We start from the raw sequence: 18431 nt of genomic DNA, 5'->3' as shown, positions 1-18431 counted from the left end.
TTTAAGATAGTCTTACTCTTAAAAAAAAAAAAAAAAAAGATAATTGTTAGTTTGGACAGACTTTGTGACTGGATTTGATCAGATTAGCGACAGCAGGAGTACCTAATGAAGTGTCCCATGGAGATATTTGTGGAAAAACCGAAAAAGAAATCACAAAAAGTGTGTTGTTGTTTTTGTATGTTTTTTAGTTGGGGGGGTGGGGGGGGGGAGAAAAAAAAGTACTAGTAGTGTGTGTGGATCGCGTAACGCGATGGGACCATACCGTGGATCCGGGATGGACCTCCGGGAGGAGGGCCTCGCGGCCCGCCCCCGACCCCGCCCCGGCCCCGGGCCCCTTCAAAGTTCCTCGGCGGGGTTACGCAGAGTTTCCTCCGGTACCCGTTCGGCTCGGTCGTCGGCAGTCATGGACCCACCGGGCAGGTCGTGGCTGCTCCTCGCCGGCTTCCTCCTCTCGTACGCGGTGTACCTCCTGTTCGGCGGCCTGGTCTTCTCCAGCCTGGAGCGGCCGGTGGAGGAGCGACTCCGCCTGGACGCCGAAGCCCTCAAGCGGCGCTTCTTGGTCAACCAGAGCTGCGTGTCGGCCGCCGCCCTGGAGCTCTTCGTCGGCCAGGTGCTGGCGGCCAACCGGCACGGCGTGGCCGCCTTCCGCAACTCCTCGACCGAGCCGTCGAACTGGGACTTGACGTCGGCCATGTTCTTCGCCAACACGCTGGTGACCACCGTCGGTGAGTCCGGACAACTTGACAACTTTTTCCTTTCAAAAACAACAACAACAACAAAAAGTTTGTTTTCTCGCCTTTGTTGTTAATATTTTGATTTCGACGCTACGTCGAGGAGAAAACTCTGTTTGACTAAAATGTTGCCACGTTGGGGTTTAAATTTGTCGCGTTAGTGTAAAAAAAACGAGAAAATGGTTCTGACGTGTTGCCGCCGTACCTTAATGAGAACTTCCGGTTTAATTAGCGCGCTAATTTTTGTGGGCTGCGAAATATCATCAAATATGTATAGAACAAAAAGCTGACTAGTTTAGGCCACTGAAAGCATCACGGGGATTGTTTTTATGAAACAATCAATGATCTTGTTGCGCTATTTATTCAATTTATTTATATATATATATATATATAATATATATATATATATTCGCCAGGATGCAGACAAACAGCATTTGTAAATACAGTAATCAATTTATCATAGGAAGTGTGTAATTTCAAAATGTCACTGAAGGCAGCAGAAGACATCACTTGTGACACTTGAACTCCACATGCGCGGACCGTTTGCAGCAATTAGTTGTGCAATTTTTCCGGCCGTCGTGAATGCACCACGGTCTTCTTTGCTTGCACTCTGCAGTCGGGCTGTCGCAATCACACCTTGGGGCAATTTAGAGGTGAGTTTCCAAATATATTTGGGAAAATATTGGATTTTTAAAAATCCAGTAATAAACTGAGTTGGGGTTTTTTTTGAGGAGGGGGGGTAAATGTTGTGCAGAAAAATCCCCAAATTTTTAGGGGGAAAAAAAAGTGAGCCAAAATATTTGAAATGTACAAAACTAGGAAACCCGGCAAGATATGACAAACAAAAACGAGTCAAATGTTTTGAAAATCTTGACCCAGCTTTTGTGTGGCGCAGGTTACGGTCACACGACACCACACAGTAACATTCACACCTAGGGGCAATTTAGAGGTGAATTTCCCAATATATTTGGAAAAATATTAGATTTAAAAAAAAAAAAATCCAGTAATAAACAGTTTTTTTTTTGGGGCGGTGGGGATAAATGGGCAGAAAAATCCCCAATTCAAATTAAAAAAAAAAAAAAAAAAAAGTTAGCCAAAATATTTGAAATGTCCAAAACTAGGAAACTCGGCAAGATATGACAAACAAAAACGAGTCAAATGTTTTGAAAATCTTGAACAAGCTTTTGTGTGGTGCAGGTTACGGTCACAATCACACCTAGGGGCAATTTAGAGGCGAATTTCCAAATATATTTGGAAAAAATCCAGTAATAAACGGTTTTTTTTTTTTTTTTTTGGGGCGGTGGGGATAAATGGGCAGAAAAATCCCCAATTTAAATTTAAAAAAAAAAAACAAAGCCAAAATATTTGAAATGTCCAAAACTAGGAAACTCGGCAAGATATGACAAACAAAAACGAGTCAAATGTTTTGAAAATCTTGAACAAGCTTTTGTGTGGTGCAGGTTACGGTCACAATCACACCTAGGGGCAATTTAGAGGCGAATTTCCAAATATATTTGGAAAAAATCCAGTAATAAACAGTTTTTTTTTTTTTTTTTTGGGGCAGTGTGGATAAATGGGCAGAAAAATCCCCAATTTAAATTTAAAAAAAAAAAACAAAGCCAAAATATTTGAAATGTCCAAAACTAGGAAACTCGGCAAGATATGACAAACAAAAACGAGTCAAATGTTTTGAAAATCTTGAACAAGCTTTTGTGTGGTGCAGGTTACGGTCACAATCACACCTAGGGGCAATTTAGAGGCGAATTTCCAAATATATTTGGAAAAAATCCAGTAATAAAGTTTTTTTTTTTTTTTTTTGGGGCGGTGGGGATAAATGGGCAGAAAAATCCCCAATTTAAATTAAAAAAAAAAAAAAGGTAGCCAAAATATTTGAAATGTCCAAAAGTAGGAAACCCGTCAAGATATTCCAAAGAAAAACGAGTGAAACGTTTTGAAAATGTTATTTTTTTTTTTTGCGCGGCGCAGGTTACGGCCACACGACGCCGCTGTCGGACGCGGGCAAGGCCTTCTCCATCGCGTACGCCCTGCTGGGCGTGCCCTTCACCATGCTGGTCCTGACGGCGTGCGTGCAGCGGCTGATGCACCCGCTGGTGGCGGCGCCGCTGGGCCGGCTGCAGCGCGGCGGCCTGGAGGCGCGCTCGGCGGCCGCCGTGCACTTCCTGGCGCTGCTGGCGCTGGTGCTGCTGACCCTGTTCGCGGCGCCGGCGGCCGTGTTCGGCGCGCTGGAGGGCGGCTGGTCCTTCCTGGACGGGTTCTACTTCTGCTTCATCTCGCTGTGCACCATCGGCCTGGGGGACTTCGTGCCCGCCGCCGGGCCCCGCCGGGACTTCAGACAGGTCTACCAGGTGGCCGTCATGGGTGAGCCCCTTTTCCGGAAGGTTCCGTCAGCTCGACGTTGCCCGGCTTTAAAGTTACAGGGGACTTTTTGGGACAGGGCTGGGCAAAAAGTGCTCAAGTGCCAACATGTAGGATTTTTGTCAAATGAGGTTTGAAGATGAATCAAACCTGAACTTCAAATTCTTCATCCCGCTTTTTAATGGCAATATTATCAATGATTTTGCTCTAAATGTCAACGTCAAACGTTGCTCTTTGCTGAGCTGGCATCGCACGCGAGCGCCACGTGCCGGCCACGCTTTCCCACCTGCGAGCTCGCGACGGCGTGCCGTTTTCTTGCTGTTGTCTTAAAGCGGAGCAGCTGGCAAGCCTCACAGTTCCGAGGACCCGGGTTCGATCCCGGGCCTGCGTGGGTTTTCTCCGGGTAGGCACTCTGCTTTCCTCCCACATCCCCGATGTTAATTGGACACTTTAAATTGCCCGTAGGTGTGATTTGTATCTATGTGCCCAGCAATTCTCTGGCAACCAATTCAGGGTGTGCCCCACCCGCCTCCTGCCTGTTGACAGCTGGGATAGGCTCCAGCACCCCGTGTGACCCTCGTGAGGATAAGCGGCAAAGAAAATGGATGGATGTCTTAAAGCGGTGGCACCAAATTGACAGAAGTGTTTACAAAGACTGGATTTAAAAATTAAACTGTCGCAAGAACAGACTTGCGAGATATTTTTGCAAGACTTTTCCAAGCTAATCATATTTAAAAGCTTTGTGATGACCATAACGCTTGCAGGTAAATGTTTGATTTGGTTTCCGTTCCGAATCCAAAAAACCGAACAAATGCAAGTTGCCATAAAGAGACCCTCGCGCGCCCCCCTTTTCTTGGCACCTCCCCCCAATTGTTTCACCTTTAGCGTCATATTTTGCCCTCTTTAGATGGCGCAGACGACATCCCTGCGATATGGACATTTTATTTCCTGTAGTACGAAGAAAAAAATTATAAATCTTGTTTTAAGTCCGCCTTATTATAAGTCACTCACATTTGGAAAAATTTACAAGCGTGCTAAGTCATGCCCGCAGATATAAAATTACACTTGTGTGTTCTGTTTGAAATTATAAGTGTACCCCTTTAAGAGCGGAGGGGGGCGGTCTCAGGTTAACTAGGAAGTAGGAGACCGTGTGCTTCTGTTGATTTAAAAAAAAAAAAAAAAAAAAACGTAGCGCTGGATCGGTTTTCATGTGCGCTGGGGGTGCGGCAAGTGCGCAATTGCGCAGCTAAAGACGACGCAAAATAAGTGAGGTCTTTCAATACCTATGTATTTCTACTCGTAGCAAATATTACGTGTGATTTTTCATGCTCGACTGTAGATTTGCGACGGCGCGCGCCTGTCAAATCGCAGCGAGAGTAATATTTGCTGTTGAGAGGCTGAAATTCGGAGCATGTGGACAATGTAAAGTTCAACGATTAATTGATTTGACAATCGATTAGTTGTTAATTGATTCATCGTAGCGGCTCAACTCGTTTGTGACCCCTAATAGACATTTTCAGCCAGAAGTATGAAAAAAGTGGTGTCCCCCAAAAAAAAGAAGGAAAATATTTGTTGGGATAATAACTTAACCTAGATAAATAGAGTGCATAGCGGTCCACCAGTCGGTGCCGTCGCGCCGATCTAAAGTTTTATCGGCGTGAATGGCGTCTCGTGTTAAGAAGCTTCTGAGCTCGTCGGTCCCGCATTTTTTTGCCAATGTTGTCGTTTGTTCGAAGAAGAAGAAGAAGCGCGTCGCACGTGCTTCTGGTTAGCGAGGCGACCGTTGTGGTCACGCTGCTCCTTTTTTGTTGTTCTGACACGAGCGGCCTTCTGAGCGTCGGTCCGCTCTAATCCAATCGGGGCGCCCGCTGAATGGCGCTTTTGTCTGGAAACGGACTCCGCGCGACCGATTGGAGTCAGCTGAACGACGACCGGAGACGTGTCAAAATCGCTTGGCTCCACGCCGACGATTTACTGTCGGTAATGTGGAACTGAAGGTCTGAAGGACTTTGAATATGTTCATCACAACGATGGCCGAAACCCCCCAAAAAACTGATTGGGTCACCTTGGCGTGCCGGCCGCTAAACCAGTCTCGTATGTTTGCGGCCGTTCTCAAAGACGAGGTTAGACCAGAAGTTGCTAGAAATAACTCTGACAAGACACCAACGATGCCTCATAATTTCTGTAGATCCTGGATGCAGGACAGGAAAAGATCTCAGGCAAAAATGGTAGAGACCGGGTGGAGGACTGGTTTTTGGGTTGCGTGACTAAAACAGACCAGAGGCTGCTAGAAATTACGATGGACTAAGACAGACCAGGAAGACTTGAGTAGCTAGGAATTCCTCTAGACCGGGGGTGTCAAACTCATTTTTGTCACGGGCCACATTTTACTCGGGGGTTTCCCCTCAGAGGCCCATTATGACTGCGAAACCACAAAAATCTTGAACTCGTATTTCCACACCAAATTTATGAGCTAGTTTTTGGAATTAGAAATCGAGGGTGGTTTGGTTTTCCAACGATTGTTGTTCGGTAACACAAAAATGCTTGTAATAGCTCAACCTGATCATTTATGACATGACAATTTGAAATTTTGGGACAGTTCTTAAAAATCCTGGAAGTTGATACACACAATTTGCATCTGCGGGCCACGTAAAATCGTGCAGCGGGCTGGATCTGGCCCCCGAGCCACAAGTTTGACACCTGCGGTCTAGGATAATCACAGTGGATCAGGATACATCGGGAAATGGAAACATTTGGGGAAATATTGGGTTGAACAAAAACAGACCAAGACTTGATTTGGATAAAATGACTCAGAGAAACTAGTCCAGACTAGGCAAAGACAGATATTTACACACCAAATTTATGAGCTAGTTTTGGAATCAGAAATCAAGGCTAATGGGATTTGCTCAAAGTCATCATTTATGACATGACGATTTGAAATTTTAACAAAAATCCTGGAAGCTGATGCACATGAATTGCCTCCGCGGGGCACATAAAATCGTGCGGCGGGCCAGATCTGGCCCCCGGGCCTCGAGTTTGACACCTGTGCTCTAGGATTATCAAAGTGGATCAGGATGCATCGAGAAAGGGAATATTGGGTCGATTTAAGGATAGACTTGGCAAAGACCCCAAAGAAGACACATCTGTACCTCATAGGGCAGGACGGCCCGCAGACACGGGACACGGGATTGGACAGCGAGGAAGGAACATCTCGGACTGATCGGGAAGGTCAACTCAACCGGGGCACGGAGACCGAGGCAGGGTCTTCGAGGAATAGCGCAGATTAGGAATTCTGAGGCGCAAGTGACGCGGACTCAATGTCAGACAAGGAACTCCTGGGACAGGATTGGAAGGAAATGGGACAAATTTGCGCAAGTATGAAAGGTGAGAAATATTTAAAGAATCGATGGTTGGGGTTCAGTTTCTGGGTTTTTATTGAATATTTAAGAAGCGTGTCGCTGTTCCTTGTTAAAATCCTTCAAACGGGCCAAAGAGTGACGTAATCCCACAGCCGCTGTTGACTTTTGGCTCCCAGTCCCTCAAAATTTTACTGGCTGCCGAAATGTGGGCGGAGTATTTGCACACGTGGCCTTCAGAGCTGGAACAGGACCTTGTTTTCGTCACCTTTGGCATGAATTTGACTTTGTTTGCGCAGTGATTTTCAAGGGCACATCGAAAATGAAATAACGTGATTTATATAAATGTAGTCGTGATGTCACATTCTGGCTACTTTACAATTTCTATTCCCCCCGCTCCCCCCACAATGCTTTGCAGCGTACCTGTTCGTGGGCCTGATCATGATGTACCTGCTCCTGCGCACCTTCCACAAGATGGCCGACCTCCACGGCCTGACCGCCTTCCTGCAGCTGCCGCGCTGCGAGGAGTCCGAGCCGGACGAGGACCGCGAGCCGTTCGTGGACAACGGCCACTCCGCCGCCGCCGCCCACAAGCGGCCGTCGTACGCCGCCGTCGACGAGCGGTGACGCCGGAACGGGCGCGCCATCTCCTTAGAGACTAAAAACAAATACACGTGTGAGGTTTCCAGTTTTTGGGACGAACCTCCAGAGGAAGGCTCGGGACCACCCAAAAAATGTTTTCACGTTTTTCTCCTCATTGCTCTCCTGTGCTATGTGTTGACATTTATGAAAACTTTTCGTGAAGATTTATGGCTGAAATATTTCCTATGTAAGACTTGAAATGCACTTTAATGCTAACATTTTAAGAAATATGTTGTATTGAACTGAATGCAAACTGTTTATGAAAATAATAAAGATGTTGAATTCAATGTTTCAGTTGGGAAGAGGCTTAAACAATGTCATTAACACATTTTAATAAAAAAATGACATCTTAAAAACATGGACATTTTGTCCTCCATTATAAAACTGGCATAAAAATGCCTAAAACAGCCTGGGGGGGGGGGTCAGTTATGGTGTTTAAAAAAAAAAAACAAAAAAAAAAAAACATGAGGATAATTGGTACACTTTCATGTAAACACTTTGTGTCAGTGGAAATTAAAAAAAATTATATTCACATTTACACACACAAAAAAAAAAAAAAGTGCACTCACTCCAAGTAAACTTTTTGCGAATAGCGGACGAGGCGGCCCAAAAAGAAGAACAAGCAAAGATAAATAGCAGGTGAAACGTTTTCTTCACGGAAGATTCCACGCAACATTTTAGTGTTTCCACACTTGACGGCTGTCGGCTCATCGTCGCACGGTGACGTAAATTTGCTCCGTATGGAAAGACCTTTCAACGTTTACGGCGCAGCCTTCATATCCGTGTACTAGTACGCGCTTTTGCTTTCAAATACACAAATAGGGGACAGTATTTGAACAACTGTCTTAATGGTACCAGTGCTACATTTGACCCACGGGAATGCAGTTAATACTTGGGCGTCAGGCACTAGCGCCTCACCAAGGATGTGGAATGCTCAGGCAAATTTTAAGCAGCCTTCATATCTCCATCTTAACGTCCGTGTACTAGTTCGCATGTCACTCGTAGAATTTGACACTAGAATGACATAGTAGTAACATATTATTCTACTAGTACATGACATTTCTGCATATGAGTTCGGACAACTATGCTACTTGTGGTTCCAAACTGTACCCTAGTTGACATCTGTGCACTACCTGTACTAGTAGCGTTCTACTAGATCAGGGGTGGTCAATGTGTCGGCTCGCGTGACGCCAGGCCCTCGCCCCTCCCCCCCAAAAAGTCAGACTATCATCCATCTTGTTGCTTGATTCAGGCGTGGCAGATACAATCTTGGGGTTTAAAAAAAAAAAAAAAGTCTGGGCACCCCATGCACTAGCTAACTTTTTTCCACTAGTGAACCTTTGAATTTACCGTCATTTCCGGCCTATGAGCCACGACTTTTTTTTCCACACGGTTTCAAACCTGCAGTTTATGCAGCTAATCTGTGCATTTTTGGTAAGGGTGAGACCGGGGGAATTTATGTGCAGAGGAAGTGACTTTTACCGGTCCGGCCCTGTTAGCGCTGCGCTACCGTGTTACTGCCGTGCCTCAGTGATTTTTACCAGTAGGTTTTTTTTTTTTTTTTTTTTTCAAACCGACCCTGTGGCGCCACACTAACGCTAGCGTGGTGCTAGCGTTGAGCTCTGTGTACCGTATTTCTTTGTGAATACCTCATGTTTCAATGTGGGACCTTGCGGCTTTTACACAGCTGCGGCGTATTTATGTACCAAAAGGTATTTCCTATCCAAACGTACTGGGTGAGGCTTATAACAAAGATGGGCTCTGTCGGCCGGGAATTACAGTAATTTTTGGGCTAACGTATTCTCCTTTATTTTGCATTTTTTTTCCTCCCACCACCAATGTCTACTGTTAAGGTATTTGTTTGATTCCAAGGAATTCTGTTGGGGTGAGGTGAGGAGCTTCACTGCTTTAATAAGAAAAGTGGTAGTTACTGTATAGGTCATTAGAAATCTTTGGGTTGTGGGTGTCAATTCCAAGCATTTTCCCCTTGCTTGAATAGTTGTTTACTGTACTAGGATGTCGTTGTTGACTAGTGTACATTTTACCCCCCAACGGTACTATGGTACATTTGCCCGACTCTTGTGCAGAAATATCATAGTAGCGGCGGCGGGGACTATGAGTAAGACAGTTGTACTTGGGGCTGAATTGTATTACTAGTGAGAAAAAGTGCGTACTAGTACACAGACCTGAAAGTTGATCTAAAAGACAAGGACTAAATGTTCTTGCAGATTCCCATACTGCTTAGCAGCGTTGAGTTAAAATCTGACGCCCCCCCCCCCTCCCTCAGGTCTCCACCAACATGGTGACGAGGTGCTCCAGATCCAGTCCGTCCCTGAAGGGGGTCGGCGGCGAGCTGAAGGACGAGAAGGACGGCAGGCCTTTGGCGTCCCCCGGCGGCCGCCCGTCGCTTCGCAGGCCCAGAATCCCCATGTCCCTCTCCAGCTGCGACGTGTCTATGTCCTGGAACACGTCCTCGTCGTCCGTCACGTTCTTCAGGTAGCCGGGCTGGGCCGTCTCGGCGCCGGCCTCCCACTCCATCGGGTCCAGGCCGTGAGCGCCCCGGACGGGCGGCCGCGGCAACGAGGAGCCGGCGTCCGGGACGGCCCGCAGGTTCTCCAGGGACCTGAGGGCCGCCCGCGGGGTCGGGGCCGGCGCTCCGTCGTCCGGTACGGCGTCCAGGTCGGTCAGGATGGACGAAATGGCAGGCGAGATGGTGAAATCTGGGTCGGCGGACAAGGAGCACCAGTCCTCCGCTTCGTCGGGCGCCACCCGCTGGCATTTGGCCGGCGACGGCGAGTCGTTCTCCCCGCCGCCGCCGGGCGCGGGCGACGCCGCCCGGCACGCTTCCACCTGCCGCAGGGTGTTGCTGATGAGGACTGACCTGCGCAGGCTGGGCTCGGGCAGCTCCTGGTCCCGCTGGAACTTGTGCAGCGACACGCTGAACACGAACTGGCGCTGCCGCTCCCAAGCCAGGGCGCCGCAGCACCCGCCGCCGCCGCCGCCGCCGGGCGACTCTTCCGAGGACGACTCCGGCTGGAGCTTGCGTTTGTTTGTCTTCATGATCATCTTCACGCTGCCGGGTAGAAAAAACACACACACACAAAAAAAAAAAAAAAACAGCTCAAGTCAAGATTATGGAAAACATTTTTATTTTTTTTCCCCACTCGTGTGTGAACTGTACTTAATTACTTGCCCGTCTTGTCACTCAAACACACAAATTCACTGGTCTGTGTTTCTAAAACGCACATTGGCAAGGCTCCACTCCCAATTTTCTAATTTTTGCTTTTCTCATCATGCCAGCAGTTTTCGGAATTTCTTCTATTTCATAATTCTGGCCTACTCACCCCCCCCCTCCCTATTCCCTTCAAATTTCTGCACCAATGATAACACTCACAAATGATAAAATTCACGTCATTCACCCAATCATCCAGTCATTTTCTTTGCTGCTTATCCTCATGAGGGTCGCGGGGAGTGCTGAAGCCAATCCCAGCAGTGTCGGGGTACGCCCTGAACTGGTCGCCAGCCAATCGCAAGGCACATCGAGACAAACAGCAGCACAGTCACACCCCGGGGCAATTTTAGAGTGTCCAATTAATGTTGCACGTTTTTTGGGATGTGGGAGGAAACCGGAGGAGCGCCCACCCGCAGAAAAGCCACGCAGGCACGGGGAGAACATGCAAATTCCACCCAGGTGGGCACGAGCTAACATTTTTTTCCACTACAGTGAACCTTTTGAATTTACTGTAACTTCCGTCCTCCAAGCCGCGACTTTTTTTCCACACACTTTCAACCCTGCGGTTTATGCGCGTGATTTCTAACGGCACTCGAGCGGAAAAGGGTGAGACCGGTGGAATATATGTGCCGAGGAAGTGATTTTTACTGGTCCGGCCCTTTTAGCGCTGCACTAGCGTGTTACTGCCGTGGCTCAAAGATTTTTTACCTGTATGTTTTTTTTTTTCAACAGGCCCTGTTAGCGCAGCGCGGGATCGAACCCGGGTCCTCAGAACTCTGAGGCCAACGCTTTACCAGCTATTCCATCGTACCGCCCGCCCCATCATGACCCCTTAAATTAGTGAAGGATTATGTATGTCTGCCGGGCCTACAAACTGTGCTAAAATGTATATCGTGCAGCAATTAATCAGTTATCAAATTGCCAGCCATTTTGATCAATTAATTATTTCGAGCCGATACTTTGACCAAAATTTCAGCTTCTCCACGCTATTCTCTTATATCGACAGTCGCCCAGGATACCGATTATCTTTTGTTACAACACAGTTATATTCCACATGCATTTATTCATCCATCCGAAGTGGGAGAGGGTTCGGAAGAGAAACTTTCTGACTTTCTCGCCTTCGGAAAACTGAAGAAAGCCCAAGTCACTTTCAAGATGGCGGCTCAAAACACCCAGCAGCTTAAGAGTAAAACCGAACCTTTTTCCCCCCTACATAATGCACGCGATAACTTTAGACCGCTTGCAATACGACGGGTGTTGCATTTGCACTCCACGAAGCGCGTTAAAAAACACGATATGGGCCGATGCTAATGCTAACGATGCCTGCTAATGCGGGTAGCTGTAGCATCCGCCCCGCCAAAATCGCCCAAACTCTTTACTATTTTTCTGTTGGGAAAATTATGAATTGTGTCGTGTTTTTTTTAAATGCTAACGCGCAGTGATAGCATTAACATTTAAGTTAAACAAACAAATATTTTAAATTAGTTTAAAGAAAAGGAAAAAAAAAACACCCGAAACGTAGTTCATAAAATAAGTTCCGTGTTATGACGTCATCGAATTGGGAGATGTAAATAGTCAAAGGCAATAAAAATAAAAGGTAAATAAATCGGTTGCGTTAGAAACCGAGGAAAACTTTTTAGGGGGGGGGGTTAAAATGCGGCTTCAAAGAGCAAAACCGACCTGTTGCTTCTCCTCGGTGGGCTCCGACTTTTGAGCTTTTTAACGTGGAAAAGTGCTCATCAAAATATCCTTTTTCTCTTGTCATAGGTTTTGACTTAAAAAATAAATAGTCGGTAACACACAATTGCGTTGGAAGTTTAAACCGCTGCAAGTTTCAGTATTTCTTATTCTATTTTTTAAAAAATGTGTTTCTCCTCCCGCCTGTGATTTGAGGAAGGGGGAAAAAAACTTCTCGGGGTTACTTAACTGGTTCAGTAATCGCCAGGTGCATCATGGGTAAAGTAGTTTTAACACCAGAACTAATCGGCCGTTTTTTAAAGATCAAAAGCTGAAAAAAAATCAGTTTGGAACGTTGAAATCACAATTCGCGTTAACAACACATCAATACAGAAACATTAATTTTCGACCGTTGTGTTTATTATCGTATTTTAATGCAAGACGAGGGGCCGTAATTCCAACACGATGACATCACCACAGACGACAAACTATTTTCCACTTCGCCGTGGCACAAGATAAACTTTAAAACATATCTAATGGTTTCATTTTTTTTATTCGAAGTTACTCTAGCAGACAGTTAATAACGACGTATACACAAACAGTTGCAAAGTTTAACGAAGATCGAAAAAAGACACCCTACTTCCGTAAAAAAACGACAGGAAATACACCATTTAAGATTACAATTTCACGATAGATTACCTAAAAGTAGCTTCGCTGTTCCCACGAAGCCCCGGGGTCGCTGTAGCAAAAAAAAAAAAAAAAAAAAAATGAAAAAACTAGATTTTTTTTTAATGGAATTTAAAAACCACTCGTCCGACGTTTCCACCGCTTGAAACTCGGGTCAGCCAATCAGTGAGTCAACTCCTTGCCGGATGTTAAACATTTTTGTTTTCAAAATAAACATACAAACCCAAAAAACGTGACAAAATCACGCCTATTACCAATTACATACCAAATAATTAATTGAGGACCATTAAAACATTTAGTATTTATTCGTCAAAATGGGGTTGTAGTAGATTTTTTTCATTCTTACGCAGATCCACCGTTTAATGTTTTGAAGGTGAAGTCTCTTTGTTTTCCGGTGAGGCTTCTCCCTCCTTCCTGGGTGGTGATTTTTTTAAACTTCGCCGAACTGACCCAACATGTCCGTCGACTGCACGAATAAGGTCAAAGAAATGCGCCACGCGATAAAGTGTCAACTGTGCGGCTCGCTTAGCTGTTACGAGTGTGACGTTCATGTTACACTTTGACGAAACAAAACGTGGCGTCTGCGTTTGGGGGCGACTAAACGGAAGTGACGCACAAACATTTCCCATCGCTTGTATATAATTTTATTTTTTAAATATATATATATATATATGTAAGATACTCCAAAAATGTGAAATGAAAGAACGCGCATGTTCATATACAAATACAAAAACAAAGCGTATGCAAACGGTTAAATATAAACAAAACAGCCAGGGGTACTTTGACTCCACTTGCATATTAAATTAGTTTCAATATAAAATATTAATTGTTGTTACAGCATTTGTTAGTTTGCCGCATGGCTTTGAACTGTCATTTTGAAACCCTGCTAGCGTTTATGTGAATCTGTGGAGTTCATACAAAGGAGACACGACGCATCGTTTCCCCATTTTTTAACAGTTCCATCTCATATTAGTAACGTGTCTGTACCGTTTTTATCACCCCCCCCCAATTTTTTAATTATTAGTATTTTTTTTATAGAAGGCTTGCTTCATTTGACGCTGAATGGGTGACCCAAAATGGCTAACTAGTTAACACATCTCTCTCACAGTTCTGAGGTTGAAGCTTCGAGTTATGAGTAGTTTTTGCATGTTAATTTTTGTAAAAATAAAAAAATATATTTTCTCCCCCCCTCATTTTTGCTCGTTTTAAGTTATTCGGCACGATTAGTAATATAAAAAAAAAGTTTACAAGGGGCCAAGTCATTTACAGCAATGTACTCCCAGCCAAGCCTACTCTACTACTAAAGCATAGATTTTAAGCAAAAAATACATATTTCTTAAATTATTTTATTATATAAAGTATTTAAATTATACGTGTATTTCTAGTAGTTGCAGTTTATTATCAGGAAAAGGTAAAAAAAAATTAATTTAAAACCCAAATTTTTTTAGGCTTGGAACGCATTATTTCTTTTCCCATTCATTGTAATGGGAATATCGATTCGGTTTTCGAACAAATCACTTCTAGAACCGAGGTTGTACTGTACTTGGGTTTCTGTATTACAACAAAGCATCATATTTATCATTTTGCAATGACCTAACGTAACCTAGCGCTGTGCTAGCATGTTGCTGCTGTGTTACTGGCGTGTCTCAGTGACGTTTACCGGTAAGTTTTATTTTAACCGGCCCTGTTAGCATTAGCCCTAGCTTTAGTGCGGCGTTAGCATTAGCAACGGCATTAAACTCTTTCTACCGTTCTTTCTTTGTAAATATCTCGTGTTTCAAAGTGGGCTGCGGCTTATGTATGTACCAAACGGTATTTCCTTTACAAATGTACTCGGTGAGGCTTGTAAGCAGGTGAGAGTGAGACCAGCGGAATATATGTGCCGAGGAAGTGACTTTCACCGGTATTTTTTTTTTACCGGCCCTGTTAGCACTGTGCTACCGTTAGCGCTGTGCTAGCGCGTTGCTACTGTGTTACTGCTGCGTCTCTGTGATATTTACCGGTACGTTTTATTTTAACCGGCCGTTAGTGCTACCGTTAGCGCTAGCGTTTAACTCTTTCTGTGTACTGTCTTACTTTGTAAATATACCGTGTTTCAATGTGGGCACCTGTGGCGTATGTATGTACCAAATGGTATTTCCTTTACAAATGTAATGGTGACTATTAAAACCAGGTGAGAGTGAGAACAGAGGAACATATGTGCCGAGGAAGTGACTTTTACCTGTATTTTTTTTAAACCGCTCCTGTTAGCACTGGGATAGCGTTAGTGATTTTTACCAGTATGTTGTTTTTTTGACTGGCCCTGTTAGCGCCACGCTAGCACCGTGCTAGCGTGCTGCTGCAGCGTCTCAGTGATTTTTTTTTTTTAACTGACCCCGTTAGTTCTGTGCTCCCGTGTTCCTTTGTTTTTTGTTTTACCCGGTGTATATATATATATATATATATATATATATATATATATATATTTTTTTTTTTTTTTTACCAGCCCTGTTCGTGCTACCGTGTTGTTGCTATGTTAAGCTAAGCTAAGCTAAGCTAAGGTCTTCAAACTTTGAAAACTCTTTCTGTGTACCGTCTTTCTTTGTAAATATCTCGCGTTTCAATGTGGGCACTCGCGGCTTTTACACGGCTCCGGCTTACGTACGTACCAAATGGTATTTCCTTTACAAATGTACTGGGCGAGGCTTGTACTCGGGTGCGCTCTGTAGGCCGGAAATTACGGTAAAAGCTATTTGCACGGCCCACGGGATAACGGCAGCTTTTCGGCAAAGTCACATCTGAGGAAGGAGGAGAAAAAGACAGCGGAAGTGTGTTTTGAGGAGATGCTCGCAGTGCAGTTTTTTTAATAACTTACACAACAATGAGGTGCCATTATCGTTGACACTACAGTGACGGTACAAGAGCCACAGCGTGTCCGCGTCCCGGTTTCGCGCCGGTCCAAATCCCGACTGAATTGCGCTTTGGAAACGCGGCCACTTCATTTTGTGCGTGATTCATAATCAGCGGATTCGTCCACACTCGGGAAGGGCAAAGTGAATTCCCAAAAACAAAAGTAAAACTCAAATCGCTTGAACGTGAAAGTTTACATTTGGTGGATAAAGGAAGATTCCCTCTCATTCTTCAATCAAAACGTATAAAAAAATAAAACAAATTCAATTTTATGGTTTCTTTTTTTTGTTGTTTTGGTATTGAATATACAGTAACTACAGTACAGGCTTCTTTTGTGTGACAATTAATTACATTTTATTCCAGTGGGACACCTTTCTTAAAGGGCATTTTATGCAAAAAAAAAATATTAAAATAAAAAGTCACGAGAAAGATTGTTTTCCAATTATGAATGCGTATGCACGGAAAGCCATTAGAGCATTTAATCCATATTTGTGATAATGATTTGAAGTTAAATGTAGAAATATGTTCTGTCTTTACTAGTACGGCAGTGATGCGTCGCACTCGTGACTTTTTTCCTCTGCTGCACGATATTTGTGGACACTAGTTGGGCAACTTTGGCATACTAGTAGCACAACGACATCTTATTAATGAGACAAAAGTGTACACTACGAGTGACGCGTTAGATGTCAACGGAAGAGTATTCCAGTTCATGGACCAGAAGATGGATATTGACGACATCCAATAAATTATCAAATAGCTTTATGGAAAGTCGTTTTGAGCATTTTCAGTCAAGGGTGCCCTCGCCCATTCGCGGGTCACGTTCGTGGATGTTAGTCTTTTTTTTTTGTGTGTGTGTGTTACAAGTTACCGTATTTTCACAATCGTAAAGATCTTAGTAAATATGTAAATATGTGCCGCCAGGATTTGAATAAACAATGCCGCTGAAAATTTGATGTAAAATTCACATTGTTGTTTCAAAGCGATCACATTTCCAATAGCTGCATTTCAGTTTCATGTTTCAATGTCAACAAATTTGCCATATTTAAAAAAAAAAAAATCAACATTTAAAATTCAAATGCAATATTTTCAGTCTCCTGAGATTCAACTGGCTACAATTTGAATTTATGATGTGACAATTTGAAATTTTGGTCCAGATTTTACAAAAATCATGAAAGTTGGTACACATGATTTGCCTTCGCCGGCCACATAAAATCATGTGGCGGGCCACATCTGGGCCCCCGGGCCTTGAGTTTGACACCTGTGCACGACAGTCCATGACATGGCTAATAGTACACAGAAAATCTACTGTATTAAAGATATGTAAACCCAAAGCAGTAGAACAAAAGCAGCACTGGTAACAGGAAAATAACATGAATAGTGAGGCCTGCTTGTTGTACTAGTGAACAGTCGTAGTCGTTCTGGTAGAATGCCAAAGTTGTCCAACAAGTGAGGACAAAGTGTGTACTAGTACACGGACATTAAAATGGTTAATAAGGACATGGAATAAATGTTCAAATGTCTTGACCACTGATTCGATATCCTTGATAAGGAGGTTGGTGCGTGACACAGCTACTAGTTGGGCGTAGACGCGCACGGTAGTTTACTAGTACGGTTGAACGCCATACCAGGAGGTGGCCAAAAGTGGCGGAAGTAGTGGGGAAAAACAACTAGTACAATGACGTTTGCTCGAGCGGTGAGCTCGAGATCTTCAACTAGCGCACGGAGTTGTACTACTAAGTAGGACGAAGAGTACACTAGTACGCACAACTTCAGCCGGACACCAAAGATATCGAACCAATGTCCCGCAACGCGAACCAAGTGGGTTGGCTCGACACGTTCCGTTGTAGAACACAGAAGTGGAATTCTGGAGGGTGTCGGGTCGGGGGTGTCATTGAGTCACCTGTCAGGTCTGCTTTTGAACCCCGTCCGAGGCATCCCGAAACGCACCAAGTGCTGCGCTCGCCGCCGCATCGCTCCTCTCCTTCATAGAGAAAAATAGAACACTATATTTTACAAGAGGACTCGAACGCGACATCTATTATTTTGCAAAAAGCAACACAGAGAGAGCGAGCGAGTGCGCTGGGGGGGGGGGGGGGGGGCTACCTTTATGGTCTTCGCTCGGTGTCGTTTGGAAAAGTCAACGGCTACAATATTGACAAAAGTCTTTCAAATTAAATCAAACGTAAATCTGCGGTCGAATCTTTTTTTTTTTTTTTTTTGGAAAAAAAATGAAAATTCATCCAAGGAAAAGTTGTAAAAAAATAAACGACGTAGTATCAGGAGAGTGACGTCGTAATGTTTAAGGGGGTTCCTCGTTAAAATCGGACTTTGGGAATTGCGAATTTGATGACTTTTTATTGAGTCAAAATACATATTTGCTCTTGTAAAGATATAACTTCATCCTCGTAACATTATGACTTTTCTTTACCCTGTATGAAAATGCAAATATCCTTAATTTATGACTTTGCCTCGGAGATAGACAACTTTTGCATTCAGGGCGACGGTGTGACGGCGCATATTTGGGATTCAGATTTTATTTTTTTTAATCATTTTGAAAACTGCAGTTTTGCCGCTATTTTGATGCGGCCTGATGGCAAGGAACTATGTGAAGTGAGTTGATGAGTTCCGTTTCCATCAACTTTGGATTGTCGAGGGCACCGCGGACCCGCTGGGTCTCGCTGTCCAGTCGTACTATTTTTCCAGAATAAATGTATTTATTCCAAAATTAAAAAAAAAAAAGGCATAATACATGAGGATAAAGTTGTACTTTTGAAATTAACTGGTCTTCGCTCCACTTGAATATCATAAATATGAAGAAAATATCAAAATATGACACCAGGT

General features: G+C 44.2%; 2 protein-coding genes across 6 annotated transcripts; one reads left to right on the top strand and one right to left on the bottom strand.

Annotated features, from left to right (window-relative positions):
- Positions 1–262: 262 nt before the first annotated feature.
- kcnk6 (potassium channel, subfamily K, member 6) lies at positions 263–7392 on the top strand. Its single transcript, XM_061826692.1, has 3 exons — positions 263–725; positions 2718–3110; positions 6882–7392. The coding sequence occupies exons 1-3, from the start codon at positions 275–277 to the stop codon at positions 7088–7090; spliced, it is 1053 nt and encodes a 350-aa protein (XP_061682676.1). The 5' UTR covers positions 263–274; the 3' UTR covers positions 7091–7392.
- A 154-nt stretch (positions 7393–7546) lies between these two features.
- On the bottom strand, positions 7547–13322 carry sertad3 (SERTA domain containing 3). Of its 5 annotated transcripts, XM_061826690.1 has the most exons (3): positions 13048–13321; positions 12714–12753; positions 7547–10178 (listed from the first exon to the last, which is right to left on the bottom strand). In XM_061826690.1, exon 3 carries the CDS (start codon positions 10169–10171, stop codon positions 9389–9391), a length of 783 nt encoding a protein of 260 aa, XP_061682674.1. In that variant the 5' UTR covers positions 10172–10178; positions 12714–12753; positions 13048–13321; the 3' UTR covers positions 7547–9388. The 5 variants fall into 5 exon arrangements, with proteins under 5 accessions (XP_061682674.1, XP_061682675.1, XP_061682673.1 ...); XM_061826691.1 differs by lacking the exon at positions 12714–12753 and having other exon boundaries at positions 13048–13322; XM_061826689.1 differs by lacking the exons at positions 12714–12753; positions 13048–13321 and adding an exon at positions 12018–12377.
- Between the last annotated feature and the right edge of the window lie 5109 nt (positions 13323–18431).

This window comes from Syngnathoides biaculeatus, chromosome 8, assembly GCF_019802595.1.
Source record: "Syngnathoides biaculeatus isolate LvHL_M chromosome 8, ASM1980259v1, whole genome shotgun sequence".
Classification (NCBI taxonomy): Eukaryota; Metazoa; Chordata; class Actinopteri; order Syngnathiformes; family Syngnathidae; genus Syngnathoides; species Syngnathoides biaculeatus.
The sequence above is the reverse complement of the archived record's forward strand: the minus strand, read 5'-3'. Positions and strand labels throughout refer to the sequence as shown.